Raw genomic sequence first — 21,826 nt, forward strand, 5'->3', positions numbered from 1 at the left:
ATATTTAAACAGTTCTTCACGTCCAAAAAGAAAATTCCAAATGACTGAGTGCTGTTTTACTGCAGGAAATACACCTTAAATGTGGGTTGACACTTTGTGATGCTGTAATCCAACGTATTTAGATCTCAGCATAAGGAATAAATACATTTATGAAAGACAAATCCCCTAGATTTACGTGACGTCAAAGCATGCATTAAACACATGTGGTCGGCTAAACACCCACACCCACACAGGTACATCCTGAAATCAACGATGAACAATTCCTGACTGGAGGAGCATCATTTCAGTTTGTTTACGGGAAACACTAACTCAAACAAGAGCTGCAGAGGGCCCCTCCTCCGGCAGAGTGTGGGTGGAGTAAAACTCTTACGGGAAGACCGAAGACTTTATCCCCACATGCCTCGAATTCCCTCCACACATTTTTTATCCAGCCTTCCCCGGGGCAGAGGCGACACTGTTTCTCAACCATGCCTGCGCTGTGGAGAATCATGCTGCTGTGGATCTGTGTCTGCGTCTGGCTTCCAGCTCAGGCCCGGGGAGCTCTGGTCGTTTCTCGCAGAAATGCTCTCTCACAGGTATTTAACGTATGCAGCGTTTGCATGCAAACACATGTCTGTTTAGTTATTTTCTATGGTCAGCTAGCGATCAGTCCATACACAGTTTATAAGACCCTATAACTTCAGTTGTAAGAGTTGATTTAAATAGTCACGCAAATGAAGTGCAGAGCGTGTCTGCCAGCAGAACGTGTTATAATAAAGACTGTTTAAGTATATCATTCAATGAGGCTGTTTAGTTTAATCAGCAAACGAATACAATATAATCATTATTATTATTTAATTATCTATTGCGGTTTATTTCGGGGGTTGTAGTCTTTAAAAAAGGATATTGATTGCGTGTTTCTTTCTTTTTGTCTTGAAATCGGTATTTCAATACTTAATACGAAACAAAGAGAATCTTGTTTTGGACCATTTATCCACGTTGCGCATGCGCAGGCTGCTCTGAAGAAGAAGAAGGGGAAAAAAAGCAACATTTTATCTGAGATAATAACCAGGTTCATCACTGATGTCAGATGGACTGTGACCTGCTATTACCTTAGTCTGAGAGAAGTGCACGTCAATAAGGTTTCCTTCATTAAGTTGGTGAAACAATTTTTTTGTCCCTTTTTTTAAACATCAAAGTTTAGAGAGTGATCATGTGATGCACTGTAGTATGAGAGGATACAATAACGCTATTGATCCATAGTTGGCTCTAGTGGCCTTGGTCGTCACAGCAGCTTCATTGGCAGGCCTCATCTTTAAAATTATTCCTGCATGACTTGGTGCTCCCCTGCCAAGTGTGTGCAGTGACCTCACGTTCTACGTAAAAACTTATCAAACTTATGTTTTAGAGATTTTTTGAGAAAAACTTTTCTTCATTGTGGCCGAGGCACGCACCTCGCAGTACTTTGCAGAGTGAAAAACTGAAATAAGCTACTTCCGGTATTTGCAATTTGATCCTTTACCGTAAATAAATATAGACATTATTAGACCAGAAATATCCCGAGTTATAGGCTACTGTAAATGAGCACTGTAGGGATAGTGATAATCCTGCAACAACGGAATGTCCCCGCTGGCCATCAATAAAGATGTTTCTTGTTTTACTAACGAAGCTGCTGTGAAGACCGAGGGTAAATAACGTGAGCATGTCAAATCAAAGAGTCGACGAGGGAAGAAGTGCGTTATTGGCTCCTTTCATACTATTGTTAATACATCACAGCACCGTCTAAACCCATGCGTTTAAAAAGTAATCGGTGAGGCTGAAAAACTATTTAATCGACAATCTCGTAATAAGAAATCCATTAAAGACGCGGCAGAGATGCATGTTTTTTTCCTTAAAGGCTTCATAGACCAGAATGCAATGCAGCTGCAAGAAATAATGCATTTCGACCAAGAAGGAGTAAGAAGGAGGTGTGTCATTGTGATGCTTGCTGCTCTTCTCCTCTTCCTCTCTTCTTGTGGCCTCCAGACCACCTACACTTCAGTTTCTTTAACTAACAATGTCCTGTAATTTCAGACCTTGTCATAACTCATAACTCCATTAGTTGTCCCCATGGAGTTTTTCTGCCTCTCCCACCTGCCCGCCTACATGCTTCCACGGTTTGCATTAAGACCAGTCCACCAGTTTGTTCACGTTACAACCAGCCTGCCTGCCGCTACCTGTTTATTCCTGCCAGCTTGATTGTTGTGTGACCTTTACATCCAAAACTCTTTTCCCACACCTGTCTCAATTTCGTTGTCTGATTTTGGGGCAACACCTTGCTTGCATAATCTACTCGAAACACTTGCTCTCAAAGACGTCTTGTGAAAGAGAGAGGCAACTTTAATGATCATATCAAAAGCATGGAAGCCTCAGATAGAGACTACTGATGCAGTGATTGTACAACATTGTACAATCAAGTGTAGTGTTGGCAAATCGTTATTCGTTTGTTGCACATCTCTCTCCAGTCCTGCCTTTCCTTTCCCAATAACCATTAAGTCATATGTTGTGTTCCAGGAGACTGAAGAAGCTATGGGCCCCAGGTTAATGAAGGTACTCACAATTTAAATAGCTCCCAACAAAAGTATAAAGTACCACGCTAATGTTCGTTTCATTCTGCTGAAATGAACTGCATATTCTTGTTTGTTTTTTTCTTCTACAGAAAAGAAGCACAAGCTCTGTGGAGGTAAGGAAACAATTTTGATATTCATATAAAATTCTAAAGTCAAAACAGAGGTAAGACCTTTCTTAACAACAAGGCATTTCTACATGCATGTTAACGTATCATTAAACATTAATAGTGAAACATGGCTTTAATAATTCAATACACACAAGGCCATGGTCAAGATGACTGGTAGCTTCTATCTCACAGTAGGGGTATTGTTACTGTTTGCAAAATGAAGTCCACATTTTCTATAAACCTCATTGCCTCCAGATGTCTCTTGTTCCACTCTCTGCCCCTGCAGTGTCTATTGCCATGTATGTCTCTCTTCTCTTTGCTTTGCTGGAGATAATAAACATGCTGGAAGTGATTTATCTCTCTGTGCTTTATTCCTTTCTCTAAACGTTTCAACTTGTTATGTTTACATTAAAGTGACCTCTCTGGGTTTTGTGACATGAATATTTCGGGAACATTTCTCATGACCTCTGATCTGCAATTCAGTAGAGACACATCAACAACAAGCTGCCTGTTCTCTTGGCCACTGGTCTTGCTATAATATGATGTTTTAGATTTTTTTGTGGGTTTGATTTATTATTGATGACACCTTTTAGAAAGCATTTTACTCAACAAGAATGCCAAGTTTTCCTCTTTCGGTGTCACATATTGTGAATTATCTCAACAAGGGGAGGATAACGTAGACAGACCAGTCAGACAGGAACGTTTTGGTGATGAAAATGCCTACTGGCATGAGGGGCAAGTCTGAACAGAATCAAATGAGGGTCCATGAAACATGAAAGGAGCAGACAGGTACAGGTTTAGACGGAAAGCAACATTGTGACGTCAATGATCTCGAGGCTGAGAAGGGAAAGTGGAAACAGGTGGGTGGGGGTGGTGGAAAAGTCTGAGGGCATCTAGTGGACAGTTGAAGAATGACAATGAATGAGGCAGAATGTTAAACTGTCCATCCTTTCAGATGGTGGAGGTGTTCAGCGTGAAAGTGGACTGCACGGTGATGTCTCGTTTCGCCCACACCGTGATGACCTCCAGGGCTCTGAACAAGGCAAACTCCTCCCAGGAAATCTTCTTCGAAGTGGACCTGCCCAAGACGGCGTTCATCGTCAACTTCAGCATGTCAGTCAGAATATAGCACTTTTGACTATTTGACTAGATCCTGTCCTTTTTTTACCTTTTGACAAGTGTCTTTGTTCCTCACAGGGAAATTGATGGTGAGCTGTATGTTGGGGAGGTGAAGGAGAAAGAGAAAGCCAAGAAACAGTATGAGAAGGCTGTTTCCTCCGGACACACTGCTGGACTGGTCAAGTGAGTCGGACTGAAGTATGTTACAGAAGGCTCTGAACCTGTGTTGGCATGAACAACACATTAAAGTAACACATGAACATTATTACAGAGCTTCTGGAAGGACGATGGAGAAGTTTTCAGTGTCTGTCAACATCGCAGCCAAAAGCAACGTGACTTTCATTCTGACCTACGAGGAGCTCCTTCAGAGGAAACTGGGCCAGTATGAGATTCTGACTCGAGTTAAACCCAAACAACCGGTGCAGGAGTTTCAGGTGGGACACGCTTTCCTCATTCAGTTTTCTTAATAATGACATGCTGTTCAGGAGGAGCTGAAATGTGTGTCCAGTGTTAGGAATGCTAATAGTCAGGAGGAACTTGTGTCAACATTAATGAGACTTTACATGACAATGACTCCACAATTGATCTGCCTCAGGGATAACTTGTGCGTGTGTGTGTATGTGTGTGTGTGTGTGTGTGTGCAGATTGTGACAAACATCTATGAGCCCCAGGGCATTGCTTTTGTTGAGGCCACTGCAACCTTCCTCTCCAATGAGCTGCTTCCCCTGGTGGAGAAAACCGTCACAGACACAAAGGTAAAGGGTTAGAAAGATTTCTATCCTGCTGTTTAGAGACTTATAAGAACTTTATGATGGTTTTGTTCGCATAAATGATGAGTCCTATAATGTCAAGTGAAATTAATTTCTTTGTCTCTCAGGCACACATCTCTTTCTCACCAACACTGGAGCAGCAAATGAAATGTCCAGGATGTGAAGGCACCGCAATTGATGGAGATTTCATCATCAAGTACGATGTGAAACGAAGAGAGGGCCTTGGGGAACTTCAGGTCAGCGGCCAGCAAAGACTTGGCTTAGTATTTTACTTCTGATCTTCGTTTTACTTCCCTAGCCGTTTAAAGCATAGCCGTGCCCTTGTGTTATATTTCCATAATAGTCTTAATCATATTCTGTATTTCCCTTCAGATTGTGAACGGATACTTTGTGCACTTCTTTGCTCCACCTGACCTGCCCAGAGTCCCAAAGAATGTGGTATTTGTGATTGACAGGAGCGGATCAATGAGGGGAACAAAGATTGCACAGGTGAAATACTTTTTGTGTAGCTAAGCCCCATACTGTATACATCACTATGCACATCTTCATGTGTGGATTTGGGAACCTTTGCAGACCCGCGATGCACTGGCAGCCATCCTGAAAGACCTCCACGAAGAGGACCACTTTGCTCTGATCCTGTTTGATGACGAAATTACCACCTGGAAGAGCTCTCTTACCAAAGCAACAAAGGAAAATGTGACTGAAGCCATTGCCTACATCAGGAAACTAAGAGACAATGGAAGTAAGAGGAAAGCAAATGGTAGCAACTTTTATGCCATATTTTTTGTGCAATTTATTGGGATCTGGCAGAAGCGTGTTTGGTTATCAGCAAGCATGAAAACTAAATTCATAACATTAATAAAATGATTGATATAAATAAGATTAATAACATATTAATGATAACGGGCACCATCCTGGGATCAGGGACCAATAACCAAACTACTGATTAAGTCTCCAAATTGGTGTTCAAAATGTAAACAGTCAAAGGAAGTAAGTAAGTAAGTAAGATTTATTTATAAAGCGCTTTTTACAGACATAAGTCACAAAGTGCTTAACAGGGGCAGAATTACAAACATAAACAACACAATGTGACCATATAAGGGCCAATAATTGACATACACACAGAAAGTACAACATTAAAACATGGTTTAAAAGCAAAATTAAATCATGGTTTAAAAGCAGGCCTAGGACATGAATTTCTAGTCAAATGCCAGTCTAAACAGGTGTGTCTTGATATCGCGTCATAGCGGTTAGTGCGTTCCTTCGGATTTGTAGACTTAATTTCTCTGAGCCTAGAATCGGGAACCTCTTGACTGCACTCTATTGGGGGGTCAAACTGCAATTGTATGACAGCGGGATTTGTCTTTGGATTTGTAGGCTGAATTTCTCTAAGCCTAGAACCAGGGACCTTATCGCTCTAACAACGGGTTAAACAGCGAGCTGATTCTCCTCTGGCGGCAGAGAAAATAGCAAATGTCGACTTGAAGAATCCGGGAACTGATGGGTGTATTTTGTTACTTTTGGACTGAGCCAGGCTTCCCCCATTCTTTGTCTTTATGTTAAACTAAGAAAACTGCCTGCTGGCTGTAGCTCCATTTAGTGGACTGAAATGAGAGGCGTATGGAACTTCTCATCTTATGCTCAGCAGGAATTATTTTGTTGTTTATTTGTAGTTATATCCTCTTCGATAATGTATGATGATGTTTCTCAACAAAAGTCCATGTTAATCTGCTCATTGTATTGTTGCCTTTCAGGCACCAATATCAATGGCGCTGTACTGAGGGCAGTGCGCATGCTGGAGAGACAAAGACGAGATAAGAACCTTCCAGAGAGGAGTGCGGACATGATTATTTTACTGACTGATGGGATGCCAAACAGCGGTAAATGTCTTCATTTTAATTTAAGATTTTAATATTCCATTCTAAAACGTCAAGAGTTCACTACATGTAGATTCAAACAAGTCTGACATGTAGCTTACTCTGACATAAAAAAGGAGGTGAGTCTGTACACTGTGCATAAACACTTTGATAAGAAGATGTTTCAGAATGTAGTCAAAAGGGTTTTATCCTTTCTAGTTTCTTTCTGTTTGTAAAGAAAGATCTTTTTAAGATTGAAAAGTTGTCTGTGAATTAAGACAAACCTTTAGTGTGCTGAATCCCCTACAGATTTGTGAATGCAGCAATTTGATACACAATAGAAATCAAAGTTTGAAAATTCTTAGAAGTAAGTTGAGTAACTTAAGTCTTGTTTAAACTGCATGCTGTCATTATATGCTCATACATAACACTTGTGTGCCTGCTTGTGTACATGTAGGGGAGTCCAACCTGAATAAGATTCAGGAGAATGTGGGCTCTGCTATTGGAGGGAAGATGACTCTGTTCTCTCTTGGATTTGGAAATAATGTGGATTACTCCTTCCTGGATGTGATGTCCAGACAAAACAAAGGAGTTGCCCGCAGGATCTTTGAGGGTTCAGATGCAGCCGTTCAACTCGAGGTAAGGTATTTACAGCAAACATAATGTCCATGCCTGTTTGGAACGATATGTGTATATATATATATATATATATATATATATATATATAACAAACTCACAAGAACCAGTCACATATATTCATATGACAACAAAGCATGACAAATCAATCCAGCAGACCTGCAGCGGAACACGCATTCTGCTAGATATTAGATGTAAAACAACAAAGCAGTTCACTTACCAAATGCTGTTCACTTAAAGACAAAGTCCATCCTCCTTTCTTTGTTGACAAAGAGTTTAATCCCACAAAAAAACAAAGCTAGGTAAAAAAGAAAATAATCTACACCAAGCAAAATGCAAAAAATGTCATAATTTCTTCCATATCTTTCAATTTGAACTCGTATTACTCCAACTAAGCTCTGATGGCTACCGTAAGTTTTGTTTCACAATAGTCACGTGCTCGCCCACTGACCAATCACAGCGTACGATGCACCTCACAGCAGAGCTGCACCTTGATACTGAGCTGCACGTTAATGCTGACGTACTTGTAGGCCAGCTAGAAGGCTCTGGCACGTCAAAGAATACGCCCAACATGTCAAACTAAAGATCTGATTGGTTGAAGAATTTGGAGTGCGTCTTTGTTCCAGGGTTTCTATGAGGAGGTGTCCAGCCCTCTGCTCTTGGAGGTAGACCTGCGTTATCCTGACCAAGCAGTGGGCTTCTTGACCAAAAACAACTACAGCCAGTTGTTTAACGGCTCAGAGATCGTGGTGGCCGGTCGGCTGACGGACAGTGACATGGATAACTTCCTGGTGGAGGTGTTCGCCCAGGGGGTGAGAAAAGGACAACAATATGTCAATTAAAGTATGAGTAAGACACTATCTGGTCATGGTGATGAATAAACAATATGTGCACTTGCTCTCATATTAGACATTTCCTGTTTCTTAATATTTAATGATGAGAATGATATTGTGAGCCAATTGAACTTTAGTAGATTGTCTCAGTCTACGTATTTTTACTTTAGCAGTTTCAGTTTCTTCTATACTATCTCAGGGCCTGAGTAGGGATCAAATCACGATTCCATGATGGGCCTATTTTACGGATCCTTCTCTTAAGGGATGGTCACTGAAAAATGTCAACAACAATTTGAGAAGATTGCCATGTAATTATGCAGTCATGGTCCCCAGAGGATTAATCCTCCTGACTTGGTCCCTTAACCTATCATCAGGTCAAAATTTAAATTTGTCCCAATTACCCGCAAAACTATTTGATATTCCTATCAACCTCAGTCGTACTTCTTACTAATTTTCAAATGTTAGTGTGATAACATAACTAAGATGGTAAACATAGTGAATATTACACCTACTAAAGGGAGCGTATCTATGTTCCTACATTAAGTAAACTTTTGAAAAGGTTTACTAGACTCTTAGCCTTGTTATCAAATTATGTTATTTCCTCCCGTCAGTAATACTACATTTAATAAACTAAATCGCTCATCTTTCTGCTCTTTTATTAGCCGGAGGAAGACTTCCAGGTGCAGGGAAAGGCCAGTGTGGTAAACTTGGATGTGATCTACCCAGACCAGGAGTACATCTTTGGGGATTTCTCAGAGCGTCTGTGGGCCTACCTCACCATCCAACAGCTACTGGAGAACCGGTTTGTTCTTCTGAATGGTGTCTGCCATCTTTGTTTGTACCTGCACCAAGATTTGAAGGAGGCTTCTGCATGAACTGTGACAGATGTGCTTTTTATAGCACATCATGTGCGTTATATGTCATGATTAAACAATCAACTGCTCTGCTCTCTCTTCCTCTTCGATCTCCCAGTGACATTGGTACTCAGCAAGAGAAAGACAATGTGACAGCCAAGGTACTGGGCTTGTCCCTGCGATACAACTTCGTCACCCCTCTCACCTCCATGGTGGTCATCAAGCCTGAAACTGAGGACGGACCAGTCGGCCCTCTCATCGCTGATAAACTGACTGAGGGTGAGGGAAATGCAACAGGCCACGTTCAATTAGTTAGAAGCTGATTAGAAGAATAGTCGATAGTGATTATATTATTTCTTTCAAATGTATAGCATATTGTCACATAATTAAAAACGTGTTGAATCAGTAAGTAGAACATGCCAAAGACAACTATGTGTTGTGTGTTTTTCTAATTGTTGCCCTGTTTCACAGACCAGCGACAGAAAGCAGAGAGAACCAGTGGTACGACACTCTCTTTTAACTTAATTATGTGGAATACCTTATTAAACCTTTATATCACCAGGACATTCCCATTTATGAATCTCGTTTTTGGGTTGAACAATTTTGCTGAAGTATGCTTTTATTGTTTTTGATAACAGGTTCCGGCGGCGGTGTTTCCAGTGCCGCCAGTTCCCATAGAAGCAGTTCCCGTAGTAGCAGTTCCCGTAGTAGCAGTTCCCATAGTAGCAGTTCCCGTAGTAGCAGTTCCCGTAGTAGCAGTTCCCGTGGTAGCAGTTCCCGTGGTGGCAGCTCCCATGGTGGCAGTTCCCGTAGCCAATCAGATGGTAAGCCTTTAATGCAGCAGTAGTTTAACTATAACATCATTGTAACGTATTTATGTGTTCGTCGTTCAGGTCACTGTACTTAAATCCTCTTCTTGGTCCATACAAGACCAGACTCAACGAACACAGGAATGATGTGTTTTATTCTATCTAAAATGAAATCATTTCAGCCTTATCAGCCATATAAGATCTAATGATATGACACCTGTCGCATGTATTTATTCTATTTTGGTTTGTTTTCTATTTTGCTTCTGTTTTTTTACACCAGTTGTTTTTGGATTCACCACATATGTATGTTCGTATTTAATACTGAAGAAATCAGGGCAAACCCACTTGAGTTTGACTGTTACATATGGTTTCTGTCCGACATTATATTTTAATGATGCTTTTGCAGTGGACGGAGATCCTCACTTCATGATAGAGCTGCCAGATAGAGATGACGCTCTGTGCTTCAACATCAACGACAAACCAGGAACCATTTTCAACCTGGTTCGAGACCCAAAATCAGGTCAGCCCTGAGTTTACTAAAATACAAGACTCTTTATTTGTGAGAAATGTTGAGAATGGAAGAAAAATAACTCAAACCTGTCATTATTTTCAGGCTTTGTGGTGAACGGCCAAATTATTGGCAAGAAGATAGTCGTTCAAGATGGTAACATCAACACCTACTTTGGCCGTTTTGGTATCATCCACCAGAAGCTGGGGCTGAGGCTCGAGGTGAGCACTCAGGACATCATCGTCTTCTACGAGGGCAAACAGATCAAGCTGCTGTGGTCTGATACGGCCTCTATCAAAGAAACAAAGTAAGTAACACTGCCTTGCAAATATCATTGGACAACGACACATGACTTAAACTAAATTATTTGCAAAATTATTTAATAGGTAACGTTTTTTGTTTTTTCTCCAGTATGGACTTCAGGTTAACTAAGAACTGCGAACTGACTGTGACGCTGAGGCACTCGGTTAGATTTATGGTCATCAGACACACAAAGGTTTGGAAGAGACGCCACGACCAACAAGACTACCTGGGTTTCTACACCCTGGACAGCCACCACCTGTCTGCCTCTGTTCATGGTCTGCTAGGTAAAGGACTGCGAGAAAGTTTCGTATAATGATGCATTGATTGCTTAACTGATTCCTAATTTTTAATAACTCTAAAAATATCTTCCTCCAGGTCAGTTCTACCACGGGGTTGGGTTTGAGGTGACGGACCTGCGTCCAGGTGAGGTCCAGGAGAAATTAGATGCCACCATGTACGTGAAGGGACAAATACTCAACGTGACCAGGTGAACATGCCTCATCAATTTTAAACACACACACACACACACACACACACACACACACACACACACACACACACACACACACACACACACACACACACACACACACACACACATAATGCATGCAAGATAAAAGAGCATTTCCTTTTGCATATTCTCACCTCATGTTTTTTTTAATTATCTCCTATACAGACACTGGCAGAAGGACTTCAGCAGGGATGTGAAGAATGGGGAAAATATTCCCTGTTGGTTTTTTAACAATGATGGAGCAGGCCTCGTTGATGGAAGAGCCTCAGACTACATTGTGTCGGGGCTTTTTAAGGCTACTTTTTGAATCTTGAAAATTCAAAATCTCAGTGGCAATGCACTGGGGCCACATTATTATGGTTAGAGATTGCACATTACAGAGTCAGTGTGGATTTACTGATGACATAAATAATACGGTCGGTAAAGCTTTCCAATATTAGGCTGTCATAGAATTATATAAGTCTGCATATTTCAAATACCAAATTAACTTTTCTACACTTCTTTGCAATCAAATCAATATTTTGCTGTACATTTTTTTAGCCTCCTGTCAGTGCAGTACGGCCTGTACCTTGCTCAGCCCAGCATATTTGGGTTGAATATCTTTGCACTCTGGGTTCACTTCAAGGTAACATGGGTGTGTACATGACCTCGGCCACAGCTGTATGTGTTGTGCCTCACTCTGTGCTTTGGGAGCTGCACCTTGATTCACAAAAATGTTGCTTCAAAAAAGAGGATACTTCTACACTGGTGTAAAAACCCACTCACATAGTAGTGTCGGACTACAGTCATTTCTGCCCTAAGTTGAAAAAAATATTCACGTCAGTACTTATGAAACCTTGGTGATGCTGTTTGCATTATGTTCATTAATGTTCCTTTACGTGTATGCTTTATAAATTATTTATGGTGGAACAATCATTGTTGACAGATTCAGTAATCCAAAATGAAGTCACATGTGACCGCTATGTACTCACATTTACTCCTGATGCTACATGCAAGTAGTCATGAAAGGAAACACTTTCTATATATTGCCATGCTTCAAGGAATATGTATTTTTTTCCCAAAAGACATTAGGATATAAAGGTGGCACTCTAATGATAATAAAAATGGGTCATGATTTATCTTTGTTTCATTTTTAACAACAAGCAACAAATCTACAAATGTGTTTTGTTATATAAAGCCTTTGTTAATGGCCCTGAACGCCCATGGTACACCCACACAGGTGATTTAAATTGACTAGCTAATTAGTTGTCCTCTCTGGACTGCATGGGTTTGAAGAGACGGACCTTTTTCACAGCAGACTTTTCAACACTTACTAACAACATAAATTGAGGCTCCGCTCTAAGTGTCCCAGTAAGCCACATTAGTGTGACAATGAGCCATCATGTACAATACCAGGACCCTGAAAATAGAGAAGCTAGAGCTCAGCCATTGTTTTAATGTTATAAGTATCTAATTGTCAGGTAATTATTGAAAGTTTATATTAGCTTTCAGTATCCACAATCATTAGTCTCTTCTTCTGTCTTTATTTCACTATTTCTATTGAAGTCCCTGAATGGCATACAGTGGTGTGTGTGTTTTTGTTTTTTTGTCATTGTTCAAAGCTTTATTGTTAAATGGACTCATTTTTGGCTCAAAATGTAACCCCTCTGCTTGCCTCTGGAAATGTTTGACCTCTACCTTTTGAGCTATCAGACATCCAAGCTGCGTTCTAAATCACATACTTTATTTTTTTACTTTTAGTAAATACTGCATTGCCCTTACAAAGTACATACTGTTGCAGTATTTCATCATTGTTAAACAGTCCAAAAGGAAATGTCCTCTGTGTACCAAATCTTTATAATTATTGTTTTTACTACAGGAAGTATTATCATATAACACTTAATTGGTGGTTTACACTTTGTATTGCTTTAATCAACCGTGGAGAAGAAATAAATATGTTAATAAAAGAGAAAAACCCAAGATTCATTATTATATATATATCAATTATGACTCAGTATCTCATAATTATGACTTAGTATCTCATAATTAAGACTCAGTATCTCATAATAATTACTCTGAGAAAGTTTCTCAATACAATGAATTACAGGATATTTATTTGTTCACCACAGTGGCAGAAATGGGCTTCCATAGCTAAAGCCTGAAATCAACAAATAGACGAACAATGTTTGACTGGAGGACTGACTCCCACAAACCCATTAGTTTCAGAGGGCCCCTCCTCCTGCAGAGTGTGGGTGGAGTAAAACACTTACGGGAAGACCGAACGGGAAGACTTGATCCTCGCCTCGAATTCCCTCCACGCTTGTTTTCAGCCTTCCCCAGGGCAGAGGCGACAGCTGTTTCCCAGCCATGCCTGCGCTGTGTAGAGTCATGTTACTGTGGATTTGTGTCTGCGTCTGGCTTCCAGCTCAGGCCCGGAAAGCCCTGCTCGTTCATCGCAGAAATGCTCTCTCACAGGTATTTAACGTGTGCAGCGTTTACATGTAGACAATGCTTGTTTTGTTATTATCTGTGGCCAGCTTGCACTTGCACTTTATAACAGCCTGAATCTGCAGTGAAGTCATATAGTAAGTGCGTAGCGTGTTTGGCAGCAACATCTGTTTTCCTGGGAAAAGGATGATTTCAAGATGTGTCATCTGATCAAAACCACGTGTCAAACTCAAGGCCCGCCACATCATTTTATGTGGCCGGCGAATCTGCCAGTTAAAAAAAATATATAAAGTTAGAATAAATATCCCCATGGTCAAAAATTCTGAGATAGAAAGTCAAAAATATGAGATAGAAAGTCATAATTATTAGATAGAAAGTCGAAATTATGACTTTTAATATCATAATTTCACACACATTCAGTTTTTTGTCGATCTTACAGGGTTACATTTATGATTGTATTCAGAGTTACACTCAAAACATTCAAGGCTTAAGACCTGGCAAAATGACCTGGCTACGCCTCTGGTCCACGCTGGAAATACTGTATTTCCAGCGTGAATGAAATGCGTGACTTCCAAAACACTTTTCCCACGCCTGTCTAAATTATTTTGTCTGATTCTGGGGCAACACCTTGCTTACGCAATCTCCTCGAAACACTTGCTCTAAAAGACGTCTTGTGAAAGAGAGAGGCAATTTTAATGATCATATCAAAAGCATGGAAGCCTCAGATAGAGACTACTGAAGCAGTGTTTGTACAACATTGTACAATCAAGTGTAGTGTTGGCAAATCGTTATTCGTTTGTTGCACATCTCTCTCCAGTCCTGCTTTTCCTTTCCCAATAACCATTAAGTCATATGTTGTGTTCCAGGAGACCGAAGAAGCTATGGGCCCCAGGTTGTTAAAGGTATGCATAATTAAGTCCTACGCTGATTTTCATTTCATCCTGCTGAAAATAAACTGCGTAACTTGTCTTTTTTTTCTTCTACAGAAAAGAAGCACAAGCTCTGTGAATGTAAGGAAACAATTTTGATATTCATATAAAATTCTAAAGTTAAAACAGAGGTACGACCTTTCTTAACAAGAAGGTACAGGTTTAGATGGAAAGCAACATTGTGACATCGATGATCTCGAGGCTGAGAAGGGAAAGTGAAAACAGGTGGGTGGGGGTGGTGGAAAAGTCTGAGGGCATCTAGTGGACAGTTGAAGAATGACAATGAATGAGGCAGAATGTTAAACTGTCCATCCTTTCAGATGGTGGAGGTGTTCAGCGTGAAAGTGGACTGCACGGTGATGTTTCGTTTCGCCCACACCGTGATGACCTCCAGGGCTCTGAACAAGGCAAACTCCTCCCAGGAAATCTTCTTCGAAGTGGACCTGCCGAAGACGGCCTTCATCGTCAACTTCAGCATGTCAGTCAGAATATAGTACTTGTGACTATTAGACTAGATCCTGTCTTTCTTTACCTTTTGACAAGTGTCTTTGTTCCTCACAGGGAAATTGATGGTGAGCTGTATGTTGGGGAGGTGAAGGAGAAAGAGAAAGCCAAGAAACAGTATGAGAAGGCTGTTTTCTCTGGACACACTGCTGGACTGGTCAAGTGAGTCATAACACAGTATGAAATACGCATTCAAAAAAGCATATTCATATTAAAGCATTTCACTGACTTAGGGCAGATCATGTTAACATGAGAGGCTGTCATTGGTGTCTGTGTTTCATCACAGGGCCTCTGGGAGGACGATGGAGAAGTTTTCAGTGTCGGTCAACATCGCAGCCAAAAGCAACGTGACTTTCATTCTGACCTACGAGGAGCTCCTTCAGAGGAAACTGGGCCAGTATGAGATTCTGACTCGTGTTAAACCCAAACAACCGGTGCAGGAGTTTCAGGTGGGACACGCTTTCTTCATTCAGTTTTCTCAATAATGACATACTGTTCAGGAGGAGCTGAAATGTGTGTCCAGTGTTAGGAATGCTAATAGTCAGGAGGAACTTGTGTCAACATTAATGAGACTTTACATGACAATGACTCCACAATTGATCTGCCTCAGGGATAACTTTTGCGTGTGTGTGTGTGTGTGTGTGTGTGTGTGTGTGTGTGTGTGTGTGTGTGTGTGTGGTGACAGATTGTGACAAACATCTATGAGCCCCAGGGCATTGCTTTTGTTGAGGCCACTGCAACCTTCCTCTCCAATGAGCTGCTTCCCCTGGTGGAGAAAACTGTCACAGACACAAAGGTAAAGGGTTAGAAAGATTTCTATCCTGCTGTTTAGAGACTTATAAGAACTTTATGATGGTTTTGTTAGAATAAATGATGAGTCCTATAATGTCAAGTGAAATTAATTTCTTTGTCTCTCAGGCACACATCTCTTTCTCACCAACACTGGAGCAGCAAATGAAATGTCCAGGATGTGAAGGAACCGCAATTGACAGAGATTTCATCATCAAGTACGATGTGAAACGAAGAGAGGGCCTTGGGGAACTTCAGGTCAGCGGCCAGCAAAGACTTGGCTTAGTATTTTATTTCTGATCTTCGTTTTACTTCCCGAGCCATTTAAAGGCGAGCATAGCTGTGCCCTTGTGTTATATTTCCATAATAGTCTTCATCATATTCTCTATTTCCCTTCAGATTGTGAACGGATACTTTGTGCACTTCTTTGCTCCACCTGACCTGCCCAGAGTCCCAAAGAATGTGGTGTTTGTGATTGACAGGAGCGGATCAATGGGTGGAACAAAGATTGAACAGGTGAAATACTTTTTGTGTCGGTAAGTCCCATACTGTATACATCACTCTGCACATCTTCATGTGTGGATTTGGGAACCTTTGCAGACCCGCGATGCACTGGCAGCCATTCTGAAAGACCTCCACGAAGAGGACCACTTTGCTCTGATTCTGTTTGATGACGAAATTACCACCTGGAAGAACTCTCTTACCAAAGCAACAAAGGGAAATGTGGAGAAAGCCATTGCCTACATCAGGAAACTAAGAGGCGATGGAGGTAAGAGGAAAGCAAATGGTAGCAACTTTTATGCCATATTGTTTGTGCACTTCCTAATTTTACAATTTATCATCTTTTAATTGGTTCATTTGATTTCAGTCTTAATGTCAAATGCCTATTCGCACTACTGTAAACCTACGATACATACATCCTGTGTCACTAAAGTTAATAGCTGAATGCAGAGCAAGGAAGAGGTGATTAAAGCAGACTCTGAAAAAGGAAGGAGTGCCCTGAAGCAAGCAGAGACTTCAGGAAGTTGAATTGTCGTATTTACTCTTTTTTTTTGTATTGAGTAATCAAACAAGATACAATGTATTATTTTTTTAGAAGTGCAGATAATTGTAATTTCTCACTTTTGGATCCAGCCTGGCTTCCCCCATACTTCCGGTCCTTATGCTAAGCTCAAAAAACTGCTTGCTGGCTGTAGCTTCATATTTAGTGGACTGAAATGAGTGTGGTATGGAACTTCTCATCCAATGCGCCGCAAGAAAACGGATTCCTTTTAAAGAACACATTGAGGAAATGTTTTGTAGTTATGCCCTCGATGATGTTTCTCAACAACGGTCCATGTTAATCATTGTATTGTTACCTTTCAGGCACCAATATCAATGACGCTGTACTGAGGGCAGTGAGCATGCTGGAGAGAGAAAGACGAAATAAGAACCTTCCAGAGAGGAGTGCGGACATGATTATTTTACTGACTGATGGGATGCCAAACAGCGGTAAATGTCTTCATTTTAATTTAAGATTTTAATATTCCATTCTAAAACGTGGTTCTGTACACTGTGAACAAACATTTTGAGAAGTAGATGTTTCAGAAAGTATAGTCAAAAGGGTTTTATCCTTTCTGGTTTCTTTCTGTTTGCAAAGAAATACCTGAGGAAGATCTTTTTAAGATTAAAAAGTTGTCTGTGAATAAAGACAAAACTTTAGTGTGCTGAATCCCCTACAGATTTGTCAACGATTTTAATCACAAAAGAATTCAAACTTTTCAAAAGGTTGACAAGCTCTTGAAAAACCTTAGAAGTACGTTGAGTAACTTAAGTCTTGTTTAAACTGCATGCTGTCATTATATGCTCATACATAACACTTGTGTGCCTGCTTGTGTACGTGTAGGGGAGTCCAACCTGAAGAAGATTCAGGAGAATGTGCACACTGCTATCGGAGGGAAGATGACTCTGTTCTCTCTTGGATTTGGAAATGATGTGGATTACTCCTTCCTGGATGTGATGTCCAGACAAAACAAAGGAGTTGCCCGCAGAATCTTTGAGGGTTCAGATGCAGCCGTTCAACTCCAGGTAAGGTATTTACAGCAAACATAATGTCCACGCCTGTTTGGAGATATATGTGTATATATATACATATTATATACATATACGTGTGTGTGTGTGTGTGTGTGTGTGTGTGTGTGTGTGTGTGTGTGTGTGTGTGTGTGTGTGTGTGTGTGTGTGTGTGTGTGTGTGTGTGTGTGTGTGTGTGTGTGTGTGTGTGTGTGTGTGTGTGTGTGTGTGTGCTTATCCAATAAAATGTATGATTTGGAGTGTGTCTTTGTTCCAGGGTTTCTATGAGGAGGTGTCCAGCCCTCTGCTCTTGGAGGTAGACCTGCGTTATCCTGAAGTAGTGGTTTTCGTGACCAAAAACCACTACAGCCAGTTGTTTAACGGCTCAGAGATCGTGGTGGCCGGTCGGCTGATGGACAGTGACATGGATAAATTCCTGGTGGAGGTGTTTGCCCAGGGGGTGAGAAAAGGACAACAATATGTCAATTAAATCATTAGTATTACACTATCTTGGTGAATAGACAAAATGCGAGACAGTTCCTGTGACTTAATATTGAATTGTGAGAATGATAATACAAACAAATTGAACTTTAGTAGATTGTCTCAGTCTACATATTATAACTTAAGCAGTTTCAGTTTCTTCTATACTATCTCAGGGCCTCAGTAGGGATCAAATCACGATGCCATGATTGTCCTATTTTACTCTTCCATCTCTTAAGGGATTATCACTGAATAATCTGTTATGAAAAAAAAATGATCACTGACACCAATTTTGTTGGATTGCCATGGAATTATACAGTCATAGTCCCCAGAGGATGAATCCTACTCACTTGATCCCTTAACTTTTCATCAGGCTTCACCATCAGGTCAACATTTCTAATTTGTCCAATACTTAAATTTATGACCAAATACCTGCAAAACTATTGGTGTTCCTATCAACCTCAGCTGTACTTTGTATTAATTAGCAAATGTTAGTGTATCTATGTTCCTACATTAAGTAAACTTTTGAAAAAGTTTAGTACACTCTTAGCCTTGATATCAAATGATACTATTATTTCGTCCCCTGTAAGTAATACTTGAAATTAAATCTCTCATCTTTCTGCTCTTTTATTAGCCGGAGGAAGACTTCCAGGTGCAGGGAAAGGCCAGTGTGGTAAACATGGATGTGATCTACCCAGACCAGGAGTACATCTTTGGGGATTTCTCAGAGCGTCTGTGGGCCTACCTCACCATCCAACAGCTACTGGAGAACCGGTTTGTTCTTCTGAATGGTGTCTGCCATCTTTGTTTGTACCTGCACCAAGATTTGAAGGAGGCTTCTGCATGAACTGTGACAGATGTGCTTTTAATAGCACATCATGTGCGTTATATGTCATTATTAAACAATCAACTGCTCTGCTCTCTCTTCCTCTTCGATCTCCCAGTGACATTGGTACTCAGCAAGAGAAAGACGATGTGACAGCCAAGGTCCTGGACTTGTCCCTGCGTTACAACTTCGTCACCCCTCTCACCTCCATGGTGGTCACCAAGCCTGAAACTGAGGACGGACCAGTCGGCCCTCTCATCGCTGATAAACTGACCGAGGGTGAGGGAAATGCAACAGGCCAGGTTTATTACAGATGAGTAGGAAAAATGATTAATAGCGATCTGCTAAACTGACCAGTAAAACCAGTATATTATTTATTTTAAAATGTATAGCATATTGTTAGTAGAAACCTTTTAAATAAGTATATGTACGTAGAAAACAGCTATGTGTTGTGTGTTTTCTAATTGTTGCCCTGTTTCACAGACCAGCGACAGAAAGCAGAGAGACACAGTGGTAAGAAACTCTTTTAACTTAATTATGTGGAATATCTTATTTAATCTTTATTTTACCAGCATTTGTTTTAGTTTTTTACGTCAGTTCTCTTTTGATTCACCACACATGTATATACGTATTTCAAACACACTTGAGTTTGACTGTTATATATGCTTTCTGTATGACAGGAGACTATGATGATTACTCGATGGCAATGAGCGATTATGATTACACGTCGGAAGGGGAAAATGATCATTTTTTATTGAGCTACGATATTTACCTGAAAGATGCCGCTACGTGCTTCAACATCAACGACAAACCAGGAACCATTTGCAACCTGGCTAGAGACCCTATGACAATGTTACTGATGGTGACACTGATAATGTGTGCTGTTTGTGAAAGTTAGAACGCAGGCCGATGGATTTACTGATGACATAAATAATATGGTAGATAAAGCTTTCAAATATTAGGCTGTCATAGATTATATAAGTCTGAGTATTTCACATACCAAATTAACTTCTCTACACTTCCTTGCAATCCAATCAATATTTTGCTGTACATTTTTTTAGCCTCCTGTCAGTGCAGTACTGCCTGTACCTTGCTCAGCCCAGCATATTTGGGTTTAACATATTTGCACTTTGGGTTCACTTCAAGGTAACATGGGTGTGTACATGACCTCGGCCACAACTGTACCAATTGTGTTGTGCCTCACTCTGTGCTTTGGGAGCTGCAACCTTGATTCACAATACAGCTGTTGAAAAAGCATTTTTTCAACAGCTGAACAACTTCTTGGCCGTAAAATAACTGTTTTGATGTCTTCCAGTCAGGCCATCGACAGCACCACAGTACTGAAACTGCTCCTGTTAAGGTTTTCAACGACATCCACTTAAACACAGGCAATGGCAGAATGTCAGTCTTAGTATTACTAGATCTCAGTGCTGCATTCGACATACATTCGACATGACATACTACTAGAAAGACTACAAATGTGGGTGGGGCTTTCTAGCACAGCACTTAACTGGTTTGAATCATACTTGGGACAGAGAATACTTTGTGTCTGTAGCTAATTACACATCAGAGCTGACTAAAATGACATGTGGTGTTCCCCAAGGTTCAATACTGGGGCCTCTTCTGTTCAACATCTACATGCTTCCACTGGCTCAGATTATGGAAAACAACAAAGTGTGTTATCATAATTATGTAGACGACACACAAATCTACATAACTATATCACCAGAGGACTATAATCCCATACAAGGGCTGGGTAAATGCATTGAACAAATCAACAACTGGATGTGGCAGCATTTTCTTCAATTAAACAAAGTAATTGTTTTTGGTACCAAGGACGAACGATTGAAAGTCAGCGCTCAGCTTCAATCACTGATGTTAAAAACCACAAACCAAGCCAGAAGTCTATGGAGTTATGGATTCAGACCTCAACCTGAACAGCCATATCAAGACAATTACAAAGTCAGCCTACTATCACCTGAAGAATACATCAAGGATTAGAGGACTTATGTCTCAACAGGATTTGGAAAAACTTGTCCGTGCATTTATCTTCAGTAGACTCGACTACTGTAACGGTGTGTTTACAGGTCTCTGTAAAAAGTCAATCAGAAAGATGCAGCTGATTCAGAACGCTGCAGCTCGAGTCCTCACTAAGACCAAGAAAGTGGATCACATCACTCCAGTTCTGAGGTCTTTGCACTGGCTTCCTGTCCAACAAAGAATTTACTTTCAAATCCTGCTGTTGGTTTATAAAGCACTCAATGGTTTAGGGCCAAAATACATCTCTGATCTGCTGCTACCTTATGAACCATCCCGACCCCTTAGGTCGTCTGGGACTGGTCTACTTTCTGTTCCCAGAGTCAGAACTAAACATGGAGAAGCAGTGTTCAGTTTTTCTGCTCCACATATCTGGAGCAAAGTCCCAGAAAGCTGCAGGTCTGCTGAGATCCTCAGCTCCTTTAAATCAAGATTGAAGACTTTTCTGTTTGCTGCTGCCTTTAATTGAACCAGATTCGAGGATATTAATGAATTTCCTGCACTTCTGCATTTTACTACTGTATTTTATTTCTTACACTGCTTTTTAGTGTTTTAATGTGTGCCAAATAAACTTGTCTTGCCTTGCCTTATTGCCCTTAACAATCACTACTTGGTATATACCGACTGTGTGACTGTAGTGTCTACAATAAATACACATGTACACCAGTTTCTGTTTGATTGCCTCAGCATTTGTAGCTGGTCCACTGTGAGTACATATTGCACTGGGATGTTGGAGTGGTACAAGTAGCCTACAGCTAGCACTTCATTTCCTCAACCTCATCACTGTTGACAAGAACATGGTGAGAGCACGTACTTTGAGGTCAAGGTGTGGAATCTATGGTTAACTGTAGTACATTTACTTTAGTAAACATTAAATGCAGTGAATTTAAA

The 21,826-nt window shown here is 40.6% G+C and overlaps 2 protein-coding genes across 2 annotated transcripts; both read left to right on the forward strand.

The window, feature by feature from the left end:
- The first annotated feature begins 443 nt into the window (after positions 1 to 443).
- LOC306694231 (inter-alpha-trypsin inhibitor heavy chain H3-like) lies at positions 444 to 12,834 on the forward strand. The gene is made up of 22 exons (XM_079156997.1): positions 444 to 575; positions 2,533 to 2,568; positions 2,678 to 2,701; positions 3,651 to 3,808; positions 3,893 to 3,997; positions 4,086 to 4,248; positions 4,459 to 4,569; positions 4,692 to 4,820; positions 4,957 to 5,073; positions 5,158 to 5,326; positions 6,339 to 6,464; positions 6,898 to 7,079; positions 7,703 to 7,888; positions 8,572 to 8,711; positions 8,882 to 9,042; positions 9,235 to 9,264; positions 9,402 to 9,587; positions 9,979 to 10,092; positions 10,186 to 10,387; positions 10,492 to 10,667; positions 10,759 to 10,870; positions 11,060 to 12,834. The coding sequence occupies exons 1-22, from the start codon at positions 468 to 470 to the stop codon at positions 11,199 to 11,201; spliced, it is 2,877 nt and encodes a 958-aa protein (XP_079013123.1). The 5' UTR covers positions 444 to 467; the 3' UTR covers positions 11,202 to 12,834.
- Positions 12,835 to 13,164: 330 nt separating this feature from the next.
- LOC306694234 (inter-alpha-trypsin inhibitor heavy chain H3-like) lies at positions 13,165 to 21,601 on the forward strand. Its single transcript, XM_079157000.1, has 17 exons — positions 13,165 to 13,348; positions 14,188 to 14,223; positions 14,308 to 14,331; positions 14,571 to 14,728; positions 14,812 to 14,916; positions 15,041 to 15,203; positions 15,440 to 15,550; positions 15,673 to 15,801; positions 15,943 to 16,059; positions 16,144 to 16,312; positions 16,909 to 17,034; positions 17,429 to 17,610; positions 17,870 to 18,052; positions 18,707 to 18,846; positions 19,017 to 19,177; positions 19,382 to 19,411; positions 19,579 to 21,601. Exons 1-17 carry the CDS (start codon positions 13,241 to 13,243, stop codon positions 19,794 to 19,796), a joined length of 2,160 nt encoding a protein of 719 aa, XP_079013126.1. The 5' UTR covers positions 13,165 to 13,240; the 3' UTR covers positions 19,797 to 21,601.
- Positions 21,602 to 21,826: the final 225 nt, after the last annotated feature.

This window comes from Pholis gunnellus (genome assembly GCF_910591455.1).
Source record: "Pholis gunnellus genome assembly, chromosome: 3".
Lineage (NCBI taxonomy): Eukaryota > Metazoa > Chordata > Actinopteri > Perciformes > Pholidae > Pholis > Pholis gunnellus.

What these genes read in the sequence shown, in the direction of transcription:
- LOC306694231 (XM_079156997.1), top strand. Translation starts at nt 468, where the DNA reads ATGCCTGCGCTGTGGAGAATCATGCTGCTGTGGATCTGTGTCTGCGTC. An exon ending in CACACTGCTGGACTGGTCAA is followed by an intron (nt 3,998 to 4,085) that starts GTGAGTCGGACT and finishes ACATTATTACAG; the next exon opens with AGCTTCTGGAAGGACGATGG. An exon ending in CTCTGTTCATGGTCTGCTAG is followed by an intron (nt 10,668 to 10,758) that starts GTAAAGGACTGC and finishes ATCTTCCTCCAG; the next exon opens with GTCAGTTCTACCACGGGGTT.
- LOC306694234 (XM_079157000.1), top strand. Translation starts at nt 13,241, where the DNA reads ATGCCTGCGCTGTGTAGAGTCATGTTACTGTGGATTTGTGTCTGCGTC. An exon ending in CACACTGCTGGACTGGTCAA is followed by an intron (nt 14,917 to 15,040) that starts GTGAGTCATAAC and finishes GTTTCATCACAG; the next exon opens with GGCCTCTGGGAGGACGATGG. An exon ending in CGCTGATAAACTGACCGAGG is followed by an intron (nt 19,178 to 19,381) that starts GTGAGGGAAATG and finishes CCTGTTTCACAG; the next exon opens with ACCAGCGACAGAAAGCAGAG.